This window comes from Cherax quadricarinatus, chromosome 37 (assembly GCF_038502225.1).
Source record: "Cherax quadricarinatus isolate ZL_2023a chromosome 37, ASM3850222v1, whole genome shotgun sequence".
Lineage (NCBI taxonomy): Eukaryota > Metazoa > Arthropoda > Malacostraca > Decapoda > Parastacidae > Cherax > Cherax quadricarinatus.
The window spans coordinates 9,414,483-9,434,834 of record NC_091328.1 but is presented as its reverse complement, the minus strand read 5'-3'; the positions used below and the strand labels follow the sequence as shown (position 1 = coordinate 9,434,834).

General features: G+C 40.2%; 2 protein-coding genes across 3 annotated transcripts in view; one reads left to right on the top strand and one right to left on the bottom strand.

The window, feature by feature from the left end:
• Window positions 1–5,400: 5,400 nt before the first annotated feature.
• LOC138853664 (uncharacterized) lies at window positions 5,401–12,224 on the bottom strand. The gene is made up of 4 exons (XM_070091713.1): window positions 12,091–12,224; window positions 6,930–7,176; window positions 5,522–6,134; window positions 5,401–5,405 (listed from the first exon to the last, which is right to left on the bottom strand). The coding sequence occupies exons 1-4, from the start codon at window positions 12,222–12,224 to the stop codon at window positions 5,401–5,403; spliced, it is 999 nt and encodes a 332-aa protein (XP_069947814.1).
• Window positions 12,225–17,446: 5,222 nt separating this feature from the next.
• LOC128702280 (uncharacterized) overlaps window positions 17,447–20,352 on the top strand; it is a 28,655-nt gene continuing 25,749 nt past the window's right edge. The window contains exon 1 of one of the 2 annotated variants that reach the window (XM_053796461.2): window positions 17,447–17,703. In XM_053796461.2, the coding sequence (XP_053652436.2) occupies window positions 17,477–17,703 (227 nt within the window). In that variant the 5' untranslated portion in view covers window positions 17,447–17,476. The remainder of the gene's footprint in view (window positions 17,704–20,352) is intronic. The other variant, XM_053796452.2, reaches the window with a different exon arrangement.

Below are 20,352 nucleotides of genomic sequence, written 5' to 3'. Positions count from 1 at the left end.
GATCCAAAAGTTGAGACAGACAGGAGCGTCCTGTTCTAAACCCATGTTGCCCTGGGTTGTGTAACTGATGGGTTTCTAGATGGGTGATGATCTTGCTTCTTAGGACCCTTTCAAAGATTTTTATGACATGGGATGTTAGTGCTATCGGTCTGTAGTTCTTTGCTGTTGCTTTACTGCCCCCTTTGTGGAGTGGGGCTATGTCTGTTGTTTTTAGTAACTGTGGGACGACCCCCGTGTCCATGCTCCCTCTCCATAGGATGGTAAAGGCTCGTTCTTGATGAACACGGAGTTCCATAAGTCTGGCCCTGGGGCAGAGTGCATGGGCATGCCATTTATCGCCTGTTCGAAGTCATTTGGCGTCAGGATAACATCGGATAGGCTTGTGTTACCCAAATTCTGTGGCTCTCTCATAAAAAATTAATTCTGATCTTCGACTCTCAGTCTGGTTAGTGGCTTGCTAAAAACTGAGTCATACTGGGACTTGAGTAGCTCACTCATTTCCTTGCTGTCATCTGTGTAGGACCCATCTTGTTTAAGTAAGGGCCCAATACTGGACGTTGTTCTCGACTTTGATTTGGCATAGGAGAAGAAATACTTTGGGTTTCTTTCGATTTCATTTACGGCTTTTAGTTCTTCCCGCGATTCCTGACTCCTATGAGATTCCTTTAGCTTAAGTTCGATGCTTGCTATTTCTCTGATCAGTGTCTTCCTACGCATTTCAGATATATTGACCTCTTTTAGCCGCTCTGTTATTCTTTTCCGTCGCCTGTAAAGGGAGCGCCTGTCTCTTTCTATTTTACATCTACTCCTCCTTTTTCTTAGAGGAATAAGTCTTGTGCATACATCGAGTGCCACCAAGTTAATCTGTTCTAGGCGTAAGTTGGGGTCTGTGTTGCTTAGTATATCTTCCCAGCTTATATCGGTTACAGAATACATTAATATAAATCCTAGCCACTTTGGCTTTGCAAAATTATTATACACATTAATATAATTAGCTACACTTGGCTTATCAATTACACATACACTTATACACATTAATATAATATTTAGCCACATTTGACTTATCCAAATTAATATTGTAATAATTATAATCCACTACACATTAAGTAAATTTGTGAATTTAACATCCACCTCCTTCTGTCATTTCACATATAATTATTAAGTAATTAACTAATTAATGACTTCACTAATTACCTCCGGTTCAAGAAGAACCAACGGGCAAATTAAATGTGGAAAATTGCATTTATCTGAATGTATCATTATATACATAACAGTAAATGAACATAGATAATTATTATTTATCAGTTAGACAAGTAGGAATTTGGGACACCTAGGTCGCAAAAAATGTCCCCCTTCGATACCTACCACTGTCATATCCACAAGTTGCTCTGGACCTATTAATTAAATGAAATATACATCAGGAATGCTGGTAAATATATAAATTTGTGGACTGTATATTAAAATTAAAAAAGGATTATAATATATACACACATTTACATAACAGAAGGAAAATATCTTAATATCACTCACCAATTTGACTGGAGATTAAGTTGTATCATACTCAGAAAACCTCACTCTCTATACATGAAAATAACAAATGGCCAGAGTTATAACATAACAGACTTATCTGAGGTTCCTGGAGTTGTCCTGTCCTGTCGCCTGATATCTCAAGTTATGCAGGAATGCAAATCCAATAATTTCGCCTCCTATTTGAGAGGTGTCAGCCCAATTTTAACCTCTAGAGCACGAAAGTTCCTTCCCATTACACTAACATTGTATCCAATTCAAATTAACAATGGCGACTGTCCCTTCTCCCCAGGCTCAGTTTCCTATTTTCTATGACATAAATGTTATGAAATACAGTATGGCCATCTATATACATATAAATACTGAATTTCTGCAAAATATATACAGTATTTTCCACATCTACCAACCTGTCGGTACTGTATACCATTTGATAATCACTAAGTCCAAGTATGTACATCATGAGTGTCCAAAACAAAAGCGCACAAGTGATATAATACCCATTTTTCCCAGGCGCTGTGACCCCTGGGGGTTTTACGCTTTCCCCATGGATAATAATGCACAGCATTTTAGGCAGATTTAATCAAGGATTAAAACAAATGCCAATAAAAAATTTACATGGATGAATTTTTTTAGATTACGGATTTAAAACATTAAGATAAGTTTGTTGGGATTTTTAACCCGAGAGGGTTTGCCACCCAGGATAACTCGGGGGAGGGTTAGCCACCCAGGATAACTCGGGGGAGGGTTAGCCACCCAAGATAACCCAAGAAAGTCAGTGCGTCATCAAGGACTCTTCCACTGTGGTCCTTTAATCTTGCCCCACCCCCAGGATGCGACAGGAAAAATATTTAAAAATATATATTAAGTACATAAGTTGTAGGCAGAGCTTCCGTCAAGGCACGGGGGGGGAGGGGGCGGGGCCTTTGTGCTGCTATAATAATAATAATAATAATAATAATAATAATAATAATAATAATAATAATAATAATAATAATAATAATAATAATATAATAATTTCTACCAGTACATGTACAAGGTATACAGACCATAGCTGACATCAATGTCATACTACCACATAGAAAGTCCCTTGTTATGCTGAGCATTTCTGGCAAATTAGGTCAGTTTTGTCCCCAGGATGCGACCCACACCAGTTGACTAACACTCAAGCACCTACTTTACTGAAGTTACCCTTCCCTTCCTTGGATCAAACACGATTACATCCAGTTACCAAAAGTGCAGCATGATCTCTATACTTTTACTATTTTCGCTAAATATAATAATAATAAAAACACTGTAAGAGAAGAGGTATGGTATTGTAGCTGCTGCTCACACAGCTGTTACTTAGCTGTTTCAGCTTTCAAGGTTAAAATAATAAGATAATACAAGGGCCCCAATGGAAACGTCACTTTAACTTAGGTAAGATTTGTCAGCAAACAGGACAAGTGTTTCCTGACGCGAGTCTTAGTTATATGATGACCCGCCGTTGGAGCTTTAGGTCATCTGACCGAGGCCTTCCACTGGCTTACCCCTCCACCCCTTGGGTTATCCTGGGTAATTTACACACATGCTGCTATGTATGGTAATTTAAGTGTATCTGTGTACCTGTACTTGAATAAACTTATTATGGTAACACTTAACCTCAAGGGAGGTTTCCTTGATGCCAGTGAGGGACTCTTGATCTAAGGAATTAGAACTCCTTTAAAGTACAGGCATTATACTTACCAGAGAACCTTCACGGCGCGCATAGCAGAGATAAAACACTTCAATTACTGGGAGCCCTTGAAGTTCCTGAACCTGTACTCCCTGGAATGCAGGCGGGAGAGATATATACACCTGGAAAATCCTAGAGGGACTAGTACCGAACTTGCACACGAAAATCACTCACAACGAAAGCAAAAGACTTGGCAGACGATGCAACATCCCCTCAATGAAAAGCAGGGGTGTCACTAGCACGTTAAGAGACAATACAATAAGTGTCAGGGGCCCGAGACTGTTCAACTGCCTCCCAGCATACATAAGGGGGATTACCAATAGACCCCTGGTTGTCTTCAAGCTGGCACTGGACAAGCACCTAAAGTCGGTACCTGACCAGCCGGGCTGTGGCTCGTACGTTGGATTGCATGAAGCCAGCAGTAACAGCCTGGTTGAGCAGGCTCTGATCCACCAGGAGGTCTGGTCACAGACCGGGCGGCGGGGGCGTTGACCCCCGGAACTCTCTCCAGGTAAACTCCAGGTAAACCACCTCCAGGACCAGTTTCCCTGAATCCCTTCACAAAATATTCCTTGATAATGGTGAGGGGCTCTTGATTTAGGGAACTGGATCTGTGCTCCAGTTCCCTGAATTAAATCTGAATATCTTCCATTTCCCCCCACGGGCGCTGAATAATCCTACGGGTTTAGCTCTTTCCCCGTGATTATTACCTGGAGTTTACCTGGAGAGAGTTTCGGGGGTCAACGCCCCCGCGGCCCGGTCTGTGACCAGGCCTCCTGGTGGATCAGCGCCTGATCAACCAGGCTGTTGCTGCTGGCTGCACGCAAACCAACGTACGAGCCACAGCCCGGCTGATCAGGAACTGACTTTATGCTTGTCCAGTGCCAGCTTGAAGACTGCCAAATATGTGTGCTGGGAGGCAGTTGAACAGTCTCGGGCCCCTGACACTTATTGTATGGTCTCTTAACGTGCTAGTGACACCCCTGCTTTTCATTGGGGGGATGGTGCATCGTCTGCCAAGTCTTTTGCTTTCGTAGTGAGTGATTTTCGTGTGCAAGTTTGGTACTAGTCCCTCTAGGATTTTCCAGGTGTATATAATCATGTATCTCTCCCTCCTGCGTTCCAGGGAATATAATAATAATAATAATAATAATAATAATTAACAAAATATTACCCTGGCTTTTCTTTACTTACCAGTGCATATAAAAGCCTTAAAACATGTTTACACTTTCATTAATTAAGTACAAAGTTGTGCTAGGACTAAAAAACGATGTAAAAAATACAGTACTTCATTGCTAACCTTAAAATATTTTCATCCTCTGCTTATGGTGACTGACGAACGAACATTTACGAAGAAATACCTAATGGAAATAAGTCAGGGCTGCGGGGGCGTTGACCCCCCGGAACTCTCTCCAGGTAAACTCCAGCTGGCCACATCCACACCCTTTACCACCAACACCTGTTTCTTGCTATCCTCACCAAAGGAAACCTTGTGTAGTAGCGACACCTTTGTTTGCTTCTCAATTTCACCATTCTGAAGGATGCGATGAGAAACCTCCACTTGGGATCCCTGAGAATTAAACAACACTTGCAGTTACAGTTACTTTCCTAGTGTAGCAAATTAAGATTTTCCATGTCTTTAATATCCAAATTAATACATATAATACATAATCTTTAGAGATTTGATATCCTAATGCAATTGACATCTTAAGAATTATGCTGTTTAACAGCATACAGTACAGATAGTTACTAATCATAGAACAGGTGGGGTTTAAACCTATGGCAAGCGAGTCCTAAGACTCGCTTGCCATGGGTTCAAATTCCACTCATTCCATGATTTGTTTGCAATCTTATTATAATTTTGCAATTCCAAGATATTTACTATTCATAACTGTTAAATAATAAATCGAATATCTTGTGTAACTAATAGAAATTTCCTCACCCTAAGTTTGAGGACTTCTGCCGTAGCTACTGGCAAGTTATTAGCATCCCTCAGAGTAAACTTGTCACCCTGCAAGTTATTAGCATCCCTCAGAGTAAACTTGTCACCCTGCAAGTTATTAGCATCCCTCAGATTAAACTTGTCACCCTGCAAGTTATTAGCATCCCTCAGAGTAAACTTGTCACCCTGCAAGTTATTAGCATCCCTCAGAGTAAACTTGTCACCCTGCAAGTTATTAGCATCCCTCAGAGTAAACTTGTCACCCTGCAAGTTATTAACATCCCTCAGAGTAAACTTGTCACCCTGCAAGTTATTAGCATCCCTCAGAGTAAACTTTTCACCTTGCAAGTTATTAGCATCCCTCAGAGTAAACTTGTCACCCTGCAAGTTATTAGCATCCCTCAGAGTAAACTTGTCACCCTGCAAGTTATTAGCATCCCTCAGAGTAAACTTGTCACCCTGCAAGTTATTAGCATCCCTCAGAGTAAACTTGTCACCCTGCAAGTTATTAGCATCCCTCAGAGTAAACTTGTTACCCTGCAAGTTATTAGCATCCCTCAGAGTAAACTTGTCACCCTGCAAGTTATTAGCATCCCTCAGAGTAAACTTGTCATCCTGCAAGTTATTAACATCCCTCAGAGTAAACTTGTCACCCTGCAAGTTATTAGCATCCCTCAGAGTAAACTTTTCACCTTGCAAGTTATTAGCATCCCTCAGAGTAAACTTGTCACCCTGCAAGTTATTAGCATCCCTCAGAGTAAACTTGTCACCCTGCAAGTTATTAGCATCCCTCAGAGTAAACTTGTCACCCTGCTGGACGAGGCACAGGGTAAACCCATATCCTTCAGGGTGAGTGTCTGACCAGAAGTAGTTGTTTATGTTGTGGGAATCGCTGGCAAAGGTGATCCTCTTGCCATAGCCCATTCCCACTGATAGTAGCCTCAAGTTTCGCCCCTGAAAAGACAAAAGTAATATCAGTTACAAATTGAGAACACAAAGGCATAATACACAAATAATCCGCACATTAAAGAAAAATTTCATAACGACATTTTGGTCGGACCGAAATGTCATAACATTTGTAAATTGTGAGTTCATTACTTCTGTAACTTGCTCAGCTATCAAAACTTTGGAGTCCAGTCCCTGGACCAATTATGTACCTCTGTAATCTTTTGACTACCGCCCACAGGATGGGTATGGGGTGCATAATAAACATATTAAACTAAAAATTATGTGTGGATTATGTGTAAGTTACAAAATGCAATGTTTTCTTAATCTGTACAATCCTGTACTTGCCAAAAATAATTACTGTCAACACAGAAGCATTAGCAAGACTAAATGCAACCAACAGTTGCATTTAATTCTATGGCAAAAGTATATTTTCAACGGTGAGATAAGTACTACATTACAATCAACAGATCATTTACTTGTCACAATTATTGAAAGAAATCTACATGTTTCACACTTGTCAAATACATGTGTGGCTTAGTTGGCAATGCACTCAGCTCACATACTGAGTGTCTGTGGTTGGATCCCTGGCACAGATGGAAATGTTGATCATGTTTCTTTACACCTGCTCTGTCTGTTCACCTAGCAATAAGTGTTAATCGACTGTTGTGGGCTGCATCCTGGGGACAAGATTAAAGGACCCCAATGGAAATCAAGACAGTCCTCAGTGACACACTAACTTTCTTAGGTTACTGGGGATGACTAGCCTTACGTGTTAAAAACCCAAGCAAAACCTTATCTTACCTTGAAGAGCAGCTTGGTCGAATCTACATGTCGAACTTGGTAGCAGAAACCAGGAGTAATGGCTGGGTCAACACAGTTGCCAAACACAGGTCTCTTGTGTGCCTGCACGCCTCTAACAGTATACCTTGCTGGCACATCCTGCACCAGGCCCCCATCCACCACACTTACACTTTGCCAGTGGCGTCGCAAGGGGAGGGCGGGCCGCCCCGGGTGACACCATTTAGGGGGTGACACCTTAGAGCCAGTGCTGCAGCAACATAAGAGAAAAATTCTTCGTTTGTATATAGCCTCTTATACGATTACAGAGTACAAATAGGACTATATGGGGAAAATCATTGATTTTGATGATGTGACATGATTCTGCAGGACTGAAGGCAAGGAAATGTAAGATCAGATTCACTGAGATGTTACCTGTACTCAAGGTCAAATGTAAGATCAGATTCACTGAGATGTTACCTGTACTCAAGGTCAAATGTAAGATCAGATTCACTCAGATGTTACCTGTACTCAAGGTCAAATCGGAACTAGTGTTTCACTGATATTGCAATGTTTTTCTTTATTTTTCAAGTTTTTTTTTTTGCATTGTTGAAGATGAATAAATGTAGGATGTGTTGGTTGTACTCAAAGTGATATTTGAGTTTATGTTTCCTCAATATTACTACGATTATTTATTTTATCATTAATAAAGTTGAGAAGTATTATCCTGTTCGGTTTATGGCCTTTAAAAGTTCTCACTGCTGAACATTAATTACTGGTAATGCAGTAATTCAGTAGTGACGTAATTGGAGTTTACTCCCCCCATCCCCCCGCCCTTGGATTTCATGGAGGTGACACCAACCCTAGCGACGCCTCTGTGTGTGTGTGTATATATATATATATATATATATATATATATATATATATATATATATATATATATATATATATATATATATATATATATATATATATATATATATATATATATATATATATATATATATATATATATATATATATATATATATATATATATATATATATATATATATATATATATATATCACATTAAACAGGTGATATCACAATATGCAGAACAATCACTGAAAAAACAGTGAAATTCCGAGCGCTTTCGCGACTTCTCACATTATCAAGGAATTATAAAAATAAAAGGTTAACAGGAAGGCATATACCGACGAGACTGCACTTCGATGAGAGGTGTATGGACAAGGGTATACATACATTTACACAAGTATACATGCACTCATATATATCCCCAAATATACACATACATACAAAATAGTATTTAGCTAAACAAGCATGCATATGCAAAAATACACATGCACATGTGTAGATATGCAAAAGCGGACATATGTAAATGCATACATATGCACATACACGTATACATTCGTATATGAATACATATTTTTATATTTTGCTCCATTAGAATTTTGCCACAACCCAGCGTACATTGAGATAGAAGCGGCTGAGCTTATAGAATACGGGGATAACTTTCTCAACGACCGAAATAAATCCTGCATTATTCTCACATCTTGGCAGTACTAGTCCGGACAGTAGACAAGATAGAAGGATGTGAGTGTGGGTGTTGGACATGGCGTATGTAAGTCCTTGGAACCTGCTCAGAACGTTCCAAGCTGCACTAACAAATGCAAGGAATAGAAAGGAAGAACTTAGGCAACAGGAATGGGAACAGTTTGTTAGTGGATTAAATAGGTCCACCCCTTTGAGTTTGGCTTGGAAAGGTATAAATAAAATAACCAGGAAAAAGACTGGCAATGTTGCTCATCCCTTTCCTCTTGAAAAAGCAAATGACCTCATAAATGACTGGGCCAAAACATCCAGGCATGAAAGCCTTCCATCTCATATTAGAAAAAATTTAGAGAGTACTTCTGAAGAAATGTTGAAACTGATTAATTTTATGAGCCAAAATATTGATGAGAGTGATTGCCTCTTTACCGAGTATGAATTAGATAATGCATTAACCAAAGGTCGATCAACTGCTCCTGGAGAGGATGGTATAACCTATGATATTCTCAGAACTCTAAGGCACGTGCCTGATAACCCTTTGTTGGCACTGTATAATCTCAGTTACATTGAGGGCGTTCTTCCTACTTCCTGGACCAATAGTCTCATTGTGCCTATCCCTAAGCCCCAACAGCCTGATACATTTAGGCCGATCTCCTTAACTAGTTGTCTTTGCAAAACTTTTGAAAGAATGATGCTTAACAGACTGTACTACAGAATCAGACATCAACTTTCCCCCTACCTCTATGGGTTCATGAAAGGTAAAAGTGTGCAGAACTGTATTTCCACCTTTCTCACTGCACACACCTCTACTAGTTTTACCACTTTTCTTGATCTAAAATCTGCATTTGATATTGCAAACAGAACAGTTATACTACATGAACTAGCCAAAATGAATATTGGTGGTAGCTTACTCTGCTGGATAATAGGATACCTGTCAAATAGAGTATCCTCTGTCCTTTACCAAGGCTTCAGAAGTGATTCTAAAGAAATGTCTTTAGGTACACCGCAGGGAGGAGTTCTTAGTCCCATGCTATTTAATATTCTGATTAATGCTCTCCTAAATGCTCTACCTGCCTCACCTAAACATATAGCTATAAGCTATGCTGATGATATCATGATCCATACAACAGGGCATAAGAAGATGAATACCATTCTTAATGAAGTTCAAGCAATTTGTAATCGACTAGGCCTCATAATATCTTCCTCTAAAACAAAGATATTAACAAGCAAACGACATCCCCCACCCATCTATTTGCAGGGTGAAATCATTAGCTACGTTAAAACTTACAGATATCTTGGTGTAGATGTACCCTTTAACAAATCCACTATACCACAACTAAACAAGAAATGCAAAGCTAGGCTAAATGCTCTCAAAGCTGTTGCTGGCTACAATCCCAACTATGGTGCTAATGTGAGAATCGTGAGAATGATGTACATAGCCTATGTTAGGTCCTTAATTGATTATGCTGCTCCCATGTTGATATTAGCTAGAGAAAGTTCCCTCCGACCCTTGGAGTTAATGCAAAATGAAGCTCTCAGGACTATTCTTGGCTGTCCCAGATCTACAAAAGTTCTTAACATGAGGAAGGAGCTTGGTATTTCTAGAATCAGTGATAGGATTGTTGAAATTAACACTGTACTCGGTATTAGAATGTTGAGAAACGAACCAGACACTGTCACAGTGAATCTTACCAAGTGTCTAGAGGTAAATACACACAGATCTAAATGGATTGTGAAAACGTGCAATTGCATTAAGTTTTATAACCTGCATGAACTGTATCACTGTAGGCAACAAGAGCATTTCACCCCTCCATGGAAGATGTGTTCATTTAATATCACATACCTACAAGTCCCTCCCAAGAAGCTCATGGCTAGTAATCCCTTCCTTAAATCTCTTGTTAGAGCAACTGCTCAAGAAGAAATTTTTCGCCTAGCTGGTAGTAATAAGTTATCACAAGTTATATACACTGATGGATCTAAACAGGAGTCTTCTGGCAGGGCTGCATCTGCTCTTGTTGCCACCTCCCTAGTTAAGAACGATAATAAATTTGTTGAGTTAGGCATAAGAATTAACAACTGGGCGTCTACACTGCAAACTGAATTGTTTGCAATCCTAATGGCGCTAAAGCTAACCTATGACACTGAGCTTGACTCTATCATCATTACTGATTCTATGTCATCATTGAAGGCTCTTGGCTCATATAATGACTCCAACAACATGCTCATTGGGGAAGCCAGGTATAGATACTCAAAAATTAGGGACAAAGGAATTAATGTACAATTGCTATGGATCCCATCACACATTGGATTACTCCTTCATGATAAAGTTGATATGTTAGCCAAGAAGAGTATCCAGAAGGAGAACGTAGAATATAACTTTGGTATAACTGTGTCTAGCATTAGGAATAATATTAGGAGAGAAGTAAATAATGAAGATGATTGTTATAGGAATGCAGTTAGAAGCCTGAGTAGATCTATAACCCACTATGATAACATGAACGTAGATAAGTATGTTTATGGAGCAACTTGCAATGTGAACAGACTGACTGATGTTGTAGTGGCCAGGCTTAGGTTTGGTTACAAGTACTTCTGGCAGTTTGGGAGACACACAGATGATGATCAAACTAAATGTAAATTATGTGATCAGGCATATGGTCACTCTCTTGAACACTATGTGCTTAATTGTCCACTTATTGAGGAATACAGAGACAGACAGTATAATAACCTATGTGACATGTCAAGATATCTTATTAATGAAAATAAGATACCAGATATACTAAGCAAATTTCCTAAATTTGCTTGTAACAGATAAGTGAACTATAGATATGTAGATATAAATCCATATGTATTCCTGTTAACCCTTTGGGGCCTAGTTCCTAGGCCTTTTGTGTATCCATATGCTCTCGCGCTACCGTCCACAGGATGGATATGGGGTGCACAATAAACTAGCCACTTCGGTGGCAAAATCTAATCTTTCCCAGGCATTGCTTGCGAGGAGGAAAATACACAGCTTTCTCAACAATTTCTTAGGATTAGCTTTCACAACTTATCTGCTGTTATTCACACGCTAGCACGAATCACTTGCTAAAATATTTATACTGTACTGCATTTCGAGATTTTCTGGCAGCAAAGTGAAATGCTCAGACATGTTAGTGGCTTTCTTTATACTGAACAATATTTTATAGCACGTCAATCACACACTGTATACTACGCGAGAGGGTGACAGACTGATCACATCATCTCTACATTTCCACTACTGCTGTCTCCTCTGCATTCGACTGAAGAAGCCTACTGTGTAGGAGAAATTTCTCGACAATGAAGATGTTACACTGTTGCACGTTTGTCTTACTCGTCTTAGGAAGGTATAAGGTTTGTCAGGAAACAGGACAAGTGTTTCCTAAACCAGGTCTTAGATGATGACCCGCCTTTGGAGCTTTTGGTCATCTGACCGAGGCCTCCCGCTGGCTTACCGGTCCACTCTTAAAAATTATAGTCTTGGTTATAACCATTTTTTTCTTCTTCTTACTCATCTACTTGCGATTAGCTTCAAATTTTCAACTATGGTGACCTATAACTATACCTGGGGAAGGCTCACGGATTAATTGGCATGTACACGTGCCCTCTTTTTAATTACACATGGGTCATTCCCGATTTTGGTTTCCATTTGATTACCTTAGAAAGTATCTTCTGGTGATCTTTAGACGTCAGACACTCGTGTATCCTACTTGGAAGAATATTGACTTTGTTAGTGGAGTGTGTAGATGCCATTTTGCTGGTTTTAATTTCGAAATGGTACAGCGGAATTTTTTCATTAAATATTTGGAGTGTGCTTCATCCGGATGCCTTCAATCTTTTATGGCTGATTTGTTATGAAATGGATAGAACTTTTTGAGTTCAGACTTTGCTGGAGCAAATTTCTTAATTTTCTAACCTAGTTAATATACTTTAAATTATTGGGTTTATGTAATAGCTAAAGAAAACAGGTTCTGGGCAGCTTTAAGCTTTCAGTGCTCATGTGGTTTCCTCAAAGGAAGCTTTGTTTTAATTTTATTAAATTATATTCCATGAAATAACCAGAGAATTTCTCTCCTGATCAGAAATCAGTGTTTGACTTTATTGGGATATCCTAGACTAAATATAAATAATTAATTTTTATGCATCCTTGACACCTACATGCTGTCAAGCTTATTGTAACAAATTTGTATGTTATGTATCCAAACTAAACCTTAATTGCTGCCCCATCTTACTTAGAGAAAAGTTTGGACTGATTTTGGTCTGTGTTGGTCCTCAATTTTCATTTCTATTGAAGAAATTGGAAAAATTTAAATATGGTTTTGATAGGAAAATTTGCGAGTTCCTCATCTGATTGGCTTCAAACCTTTGACTTAATAACTTGATAATACAAGACTCCCGAAATCGTAATGACACGATTGCAAACAAACCATACCCCGGCCGGGATTGAACCCGCGGTCAGAGAGTCTCAAAACTCCAGACCGTCGCGTTAGCCACTAGACCAGCTAGCCACAATAAGATTCGTCCAACTAGGTATATTTCTACACCATAGGAAGGTTAGCACAGGCACCACTGTGACCACAAACGCAAGCTGGAGATTCGTCTGTAAAAACTTGCATTTGTGGTCACAGTGGTGCCTGTGCTAACCTTCCTATGGTGTAGAAATATACCTAGTTGGACGAATCTTATTGTGGCTAGCTGGTCTAGTGGCTAACGCGACGGTCTGGAGTTTTGAGACTCTTTGACCTCGGGTTCAATCCCGGTCGGGGTATGGTTTGATAATACAACATCTGAGCTGCTTCAAACTTTCTGCATTATGGGATATTGATCTATGCGAGATAACTTCAGTTTGGCTTGAAAGTCTTAAAGTTGGTCTTTTTTTTTTTTAGTGGAAAGTGTGAATTTGTTTTGGGCTGTGTATGTCCTAATGTGTCAATTTTAATTAAAGGAATTGGGATATTAATTTCTATGTGATACCTTGTGACTGCTCTTCCCTTTCACTTAAAAATCTTCGACGTTTATACCACATTCTCACATATTTGTACTCGGCTATTTGTGGTTACAGGGGTTAAGTCACAGCTCCTGGCCCCGTCTCTTCAGTGGTCGTTACTAGGTCCACTCTCCCTGCTCCAAGAGCTTTATCGTACCCCTTCTATGCCTTTCGCATGCATTTAGGTACAAGGGGCTGGGGGCGTGAAATACGGGGATACCTTTCTACGGCTCGTACAGCGATTGAAATACATTTAGTTTACCACTATACTTAAAGGAATTGTGATATTAGTTTTACATGTCATAACTTGCTATAAGCTTCAGATCTTCAACTGCATTAGAATCTTATACTATACCGGGTCCTACGTGCACTGAGGTAGAGGGGGTTCGGTTAATGAGATTACTTAGCGACCGAAGCAAGTCTAGTTGTTTATGTCAATAGTCACAATACCGTGGCTGGAGCAGTTCACAGTTATTATGTGTCCGAAATGCTTTGCATACTATGAACTTTCTGCATGTACAGCTAAATGTCACCCATCTCTGTATAAACATTGTATCATGCGGAAATAAATTATTATTATTATTATTATTATTATTATTATTATTATTATTATTATTATTATTATTATTATTAAGGGGAAGCGCTAAAATCGTAGGGGACCTTACGGCGCGTGGGAAACTGGGAATGGGAGGCAATTAGGTTTGATCTATGAAAATGTAGTCTCTCCAGTTCTCTGGATTCAAGAGTCATTCACCGGCGTCAAGGAACCTATACCTGGAGCGTGTTCCTGAGGTCAACCCACACTCGGCCAGGTCCGTGACTTGACCTCGTGGTGGATCAGGGTCTGATCAACCAAGCTGTTACTGTTAGCCGCACGCAAATTGTCCTACGAGCCACAGCCCGGCTGGTCAGGTACTGACTTTAGGTACCTGTCCAGCTCTCTCTTGAAGACAGCCAGGGGCATGCCTGGAGAGGGTTTCGGGAGTCAATGCCCCCACGGTCCGGTCTGAGACCAGGCCTCGTGGTGGATCAGGGTCTGATCAACCAGGCTGTTACTGCTGGCAGCACGTAAACTGACGTACGAACCACAGCCCGGCTGGTCAGGTGCTGACTTTAGGTGCCTGTCCAGCACTTTCTTGAAGACAGCCAAGGGTATATTGGTAATCTCCCTTATGGATGAATGGTTCACAGAACCGACACGTTGATAAATTAGACACATGTGCAACTCTTGGGTATCTTTATTAAGGAAACGTTTCGTGTTGTCACTCAGCGTACTCGTGGCGCCCCTGCTTTTCATTGTTTACCTGGAGTTTACCTGGAGAGAGTTTCGGGGGTCAACGCCCCCGCGGCCCGGTCTGTGACCAGGCCTCCTGGTGGATCAGCGCCTGATCAACCAGGCTGTTGCTGCTGGCTGCACGCAAACCAACGTACGAGCCACAGCCCGGCTGATCAGGAACTGACTTTCAGGCGGGCTGTGGCTCGTACGTTGGTTTGCGTGCAGCCAGCAGCAACAGCCTGGTTGATCAGGCGCTGATCCACCAGGAGGGCTGTTACACCGCCTGCCACGTAGGGAGTGATTTCCGTGTGCAGATTTGGGACTAGTCCCTCTAAGATTTTCCAAGTGTATATTATCATGTATCTTTCTCGCCTGCGCTCTAGTGAGTACAGGTCGAGGGACCTCAACTGTTCCCAGTAATTTAGGTGCTTCATCGTACTTATACGTGCAGTGAAAGCTTTATTGAAAAGTAGAACAATTCATAAATAATACACAAATTGGAGAAAATTATTTAATGAGATATTTGTGAACCATAATAATAATTTAAATAAGTTTTATATATTTCGGTAGTAGTTACTTGACGGAACTCGGGTTAGGTTAAGTTAGGTAACTTTTGTCAGGAAACAGGACAAGTGTTACTCTTATGATACATGCAACATATGTACACCATGGAATTAAGATAATTATTGAAATCTGGCCATATGGATATTGTTTTGCTGTGCAGTTGTAAGAAAAGTAACCTCACCCAACATAAAATAACTTTGAGTAACGTAACCTTACTCTGCCAGCAGTAGATACAGGACTGGGGCGCCCTTGTTTACATTAGATTTGTCTTTGTTTCATTCACTGTGATTGGCCAGGAGCGTCAATACTAACTGTAGATTAGCCCCCGACGTGCTGCACGTCCCAGAATAAATGTATTTTTTATTCTTATATCTTCCAAAATAACAATTTGCCAAAGAAATGAACATTTATGCCGGTGTAGAGAGATAGCATGATTGTATTTTAATTAAGAAAATAATGCATGATTTTTCAAAAGGACCAGATCGGACCTGGAGTAGACCTGCAGTGATGTGAAATTAATGAGGAGAATAAACAGGGATACACCAGGACAAACTACAAGTGGATCTAGACAAATTGTATGATTGGTCTGACAAGTGGCTATTGGAATTTAACCCCAGCAAATACAAATTTATGAAAATCGAAGAGCAAAGACGCCCCAAAACAGTGTACAGGCTCCGGGGGGATGGGGGGGGGAGGAAAGCTGCAAACCTCCCTGAAAGAGAAGGACCTTGGGGTGAGCATAGTTCCAAGTATATCACCTGAGGCACACAGCAACTGAATAACCACTGCAACAAAAGCGAGACCGGTAAATCTAAGAGGTAGGTTTCAGGAACATCAACAAGGAAGCATTCGGGACCTTGTACTATACAACATGTATGTCAGGCCCATCTTGGAGTATACGGCGTCAGTATGGAACTCATCTAGTATGACATGCAATGAAACTAGAAAAAGATCAAATGTTTGCAAACGAAACTAGTACCAGAACTGAGTGATTCAGGGTATTAAGTATGAGGAAAGGCTAGAGGAGCTAAACCTAACGATACTAAAGAACAGAAAGACCAGAGGTGACATTATTGCAAAATACCGAGAGGAACTGACAAAGTGAACAGGGAGAGTCTAAGATGCGGGATTCGGATACACAAGGGCATAGATGGAAATTAAAATCTTAGTGGGGTCAGGAAGTGGAAAGACCTAGACAGAAAGACGGTATTGGCAGAATATATATATAGCTTTAAGAATAGGTAGAACAGGACTCAGACAGCCAGGAGAGTGAAACTGGTAGCAGTCAGCAGAGGCTTGGCCAGGAGCTGAGACTCGACTTCTACAATAACAATTAGGTGAATACAGCTAGGTGAGAGGGTAGCAGGTGCTAGGAGGCTCCCTCCCTCCCAGGATTGAACCCGGTATCTCCCCTTATAAAACCAAACCCTACACAGTAAATTGCATTAACAGTCTGCTGTTGTATGCCTCGACGGTGCCTAATGGCTGAAGGATAATGTATATATCAGAATGTATATACACTACAACCTAAAAGTTAGTTTTAATCAATTCATTGCTTGAGGTATTTTTGATGTTGGTGCATTGGTGAATTACCACCTTAATCACTGACGTACAGTCGATAGACTTTAAGCCTAAGAGACTAAGCAACTAAAGTACAGCCTTCAAAGGTTGTAACTCATAAGTACTAAGAAGTGTATAGTGTTTTAGAATAAGCCAAAGAAGAGGTGCGGAGATGCTGGTAGGTGCTAGTACTACAGCGGGAGGCTGGCGTCCTGCTGACTCTTGTCTCTTCTCTGGCTGAGTAAGCCTACCATATGAGGTCAAAATGCTGGCCCTGTGAGCCTCATTTAAGTTTTATAATTAAAGAAATAAAGGCCAATGCTAGAATTTTGATATTGCGCATGCGCAAATTCTCATTCAATCAAGCTGGTGTATAGTGCAGCTTTCACTGTATAATTTGGAGTGTCTGTATGTACTGTTCAAATTGATATATATATGTGCAGCTTTATTTTTTATTACGATAGCTCATGCGCTCTCTAAATTTTCCATACACGGTAACAATTTTATTCTAACTCTTGATGATGTATACAGTAAGCTAAATGACGATCCTGAAATATCAAATTAGCTTTATTGTGTATTGTTTATTGTTAGGAGTTCGGCTATACTGAGCGAAATTTTATGGAAGACTCCGTGAGTCGTGGCAGCGAGGTCCTCCTCAGCCCCAGTAAAGATGGCGATCCTGAAATGAAGAAGAAAATGGAGGACCAACAACCCTGTCGTATTGATATATGTAGAGGGCAAAAACTCGTAGTGACGGTGGAAGATGCCCAACTTGACCTCCTCCTCGTGTCCTATGAACATGGCACTCAAGTTTTCCAAGGAGTTTTGCTCGATTCAACTAAGAGGTAAGGAGAAATAAGCGTTCATATTTGAGCGGTAATGTCGCTAGCCTGAGTTGGTAGTCATAGTCCCAGAAATAAGCATGTCTGTTGCTTCAAATTTCTCTTGATCTGTTGAGGTTTAGACTGTCTGATATAGCTATTTCTTTTCAATGTCACATTGTGCAGTGGTTGAATACTAAAGCTTTGCTCTAAATCTACAGGATTAAATTTTGACACATAGACATAAGACTGGTATTGTAATAGGTCTGATGTATGAATTTTCATTCATTTTTTCTATTTTCAATGCTTCATTCTTCTCTTGAGTATAGTAGTGACTTGTGTAGGTTTGGAGTTTCTCAAAAAATGAATATTACTAATTAAAATACAAGGAAAAAGTTGAATTATCATCTACCTGATGTTTTACTGTATTGTGTTAATTATTTAATTAAATACTCCTGTGACAAGTATGTCTTGCATATATACTGTATGTCATAGTGAACTCTGTTTAAAAATAAATTAGTAAAGCAAGATTTTTTACTTATGAGACTAACTGTATCCTATTAGATAAAAGTTGTGACCAACATAATGTTGGTCAGCTACATGTTTTATGCTCAACTTAAGTTAATGCTTGGATCACAAATGATATAAAATTGAGTAAAATGCTGAAAATTTAAACATTGTGTGAATGATTGCATTATAAATTATTAGAATTATGGGGTACATATTATGAGAATCATGGTGTGTTCTAAACCCATAGGGGTCATACAGTACCTGGGGAATGGGAAATAATCAGGTTTGATCCAGGAAAAGGGGGATGTTATCTCCAGTTCCTTTGATAAGGAACCCTTATCAGCATCAAGGTATTTATGATGTTAAATGTTTTTTTTCTTTTTTTCAACAAGTCGGCCGTCTCCCACCGAGGCAGGGTGACCCAAAAAAGAAAGAAAATCCCCAAAAAGAAAATGCTTTCATCATCATTCAACACTTTCACCACACTCACACATTATCACTGTTTTTGCAGAGGTGCTCAGAATACAACAGTTTAGAAGCATATACATATAAAGATACACAACATGTATGCTGTATAATTGTCTATGTGTGATTTTGGGAATATATTATTATTATATTCACATATGCACTGACTCCATGTGGGTCATATATTTTCATGTGTAAAGCTATGCACATGGTGTCCCATATTTTCCAATTTATTTATATAATTTCTTAAAATTTCCAGTGTCATATGCTATCTGTTTCTTGCACCCATTCCTATTCTCTCCTATTTGTAAAGCACATATTTTTTCCTTTCATGAACCTCTAAAATTCTTTATTATTATAGTACTTTTTTATCATTTGTTAATGTAATCATATAGTGTGGAGGGATGATTGTGTTGTTTACCTGGAGTTTACCTGGAGAGAGTTTCGGGGGTCAACGCCCCCGCGGCCCGGTCTGTGACCAGGCCTCCTGGTGGATCAGCGCCTGATCAACCAGGCTGTTGCTGCTGGCTGCACGCAAACCAACGTACGAGCCACAGCCCGGCTGATCAGGAACTGTCTTTAGGTGCTTGTCCAGTGCCAGCTTGAAGACTGCCAGGGGTCTGTTGGTAATCCCCCTTATGTGTGCTGGGAGGCAGTTGAACAGTCTCGGGCCCCTGACACTTATTGTATGGTCTCTTAACGTGCTAGTGACACCCCTGCTTTTCATTGGGGGGATGGTGCATCGTCTGCCAAGTCTTTTGCTTTCGTAGTGAGTGATTTTCGTGTGCAAGTTTGGTACTAGTCCCTCTAGGATTTTCCAGGTGTATATAATCATGTATCTCTCCCTCCTGCGTTCCAGGGAATACAGGTTTAGAAACCTCAAGCGCTCCCAGTAATTGAGGTGTTTTATCTCCGTTATGCGCGCCGTGAAAGTTCTCTGTACATTTTCTAGGTCGGCAATTTCACCTGCCTTGAAAGGTGCTGTTAGAGTGCAGCAATATTCCAGCCTAGATAGAACAAGTGACCTGAAGAGTGTCATCATGGGCTTGGCCTCCCTAGTTTTGAAGGTTCTCATTATCCATCCTGTCATTTTTCTAGCAGATGCGATTGATACAATGTTATGGTCCTTGAAGGTGAGATCCTCCGACATAATCACTCCTAGGTCTTTGACGTTGGTGTTTCGCTCTATTTTGTGGCCAGAATTTGTTTTGTACTCTGATGAAGATTTAATTTCCTCATGTTTACCATATCTGAGTAATTGAAATTTCTCATCGTTGAACTTCATATTGTTTTCTGCAGCCCACTGAAAGATTTGGTTGATGTCCGCCTGGAGCCTTGCAGTGTCTGCAATGGAAGACACTGTCATGCAGATTCGGGTGTCATCTGCAAAGGAAGACACGGTGCTGTGGCTGACATCCTTGTCTATGTCGGATATGAGGATGAGGAACAAGATGGGAGCTAGTACTGTGCCTTGTGGGACAGAGCTTGTCACCGTAGCTGCCTCGGACTTTACTCTGTTGACGACTACTCTCTGTGTTCTGTTAGTGAGGAAATTATAGATCCATCGACCGACTTTTCCTGTTATTCCTTTAGCGCGCATTTTGTGCGCTATTACGCCATGGTCACACTTGTCGAAGGCTTTTGCAAAGTCTGTATATATTACATCTGCATTCTTTTTGTCTTCTAGTGCATTTAGGA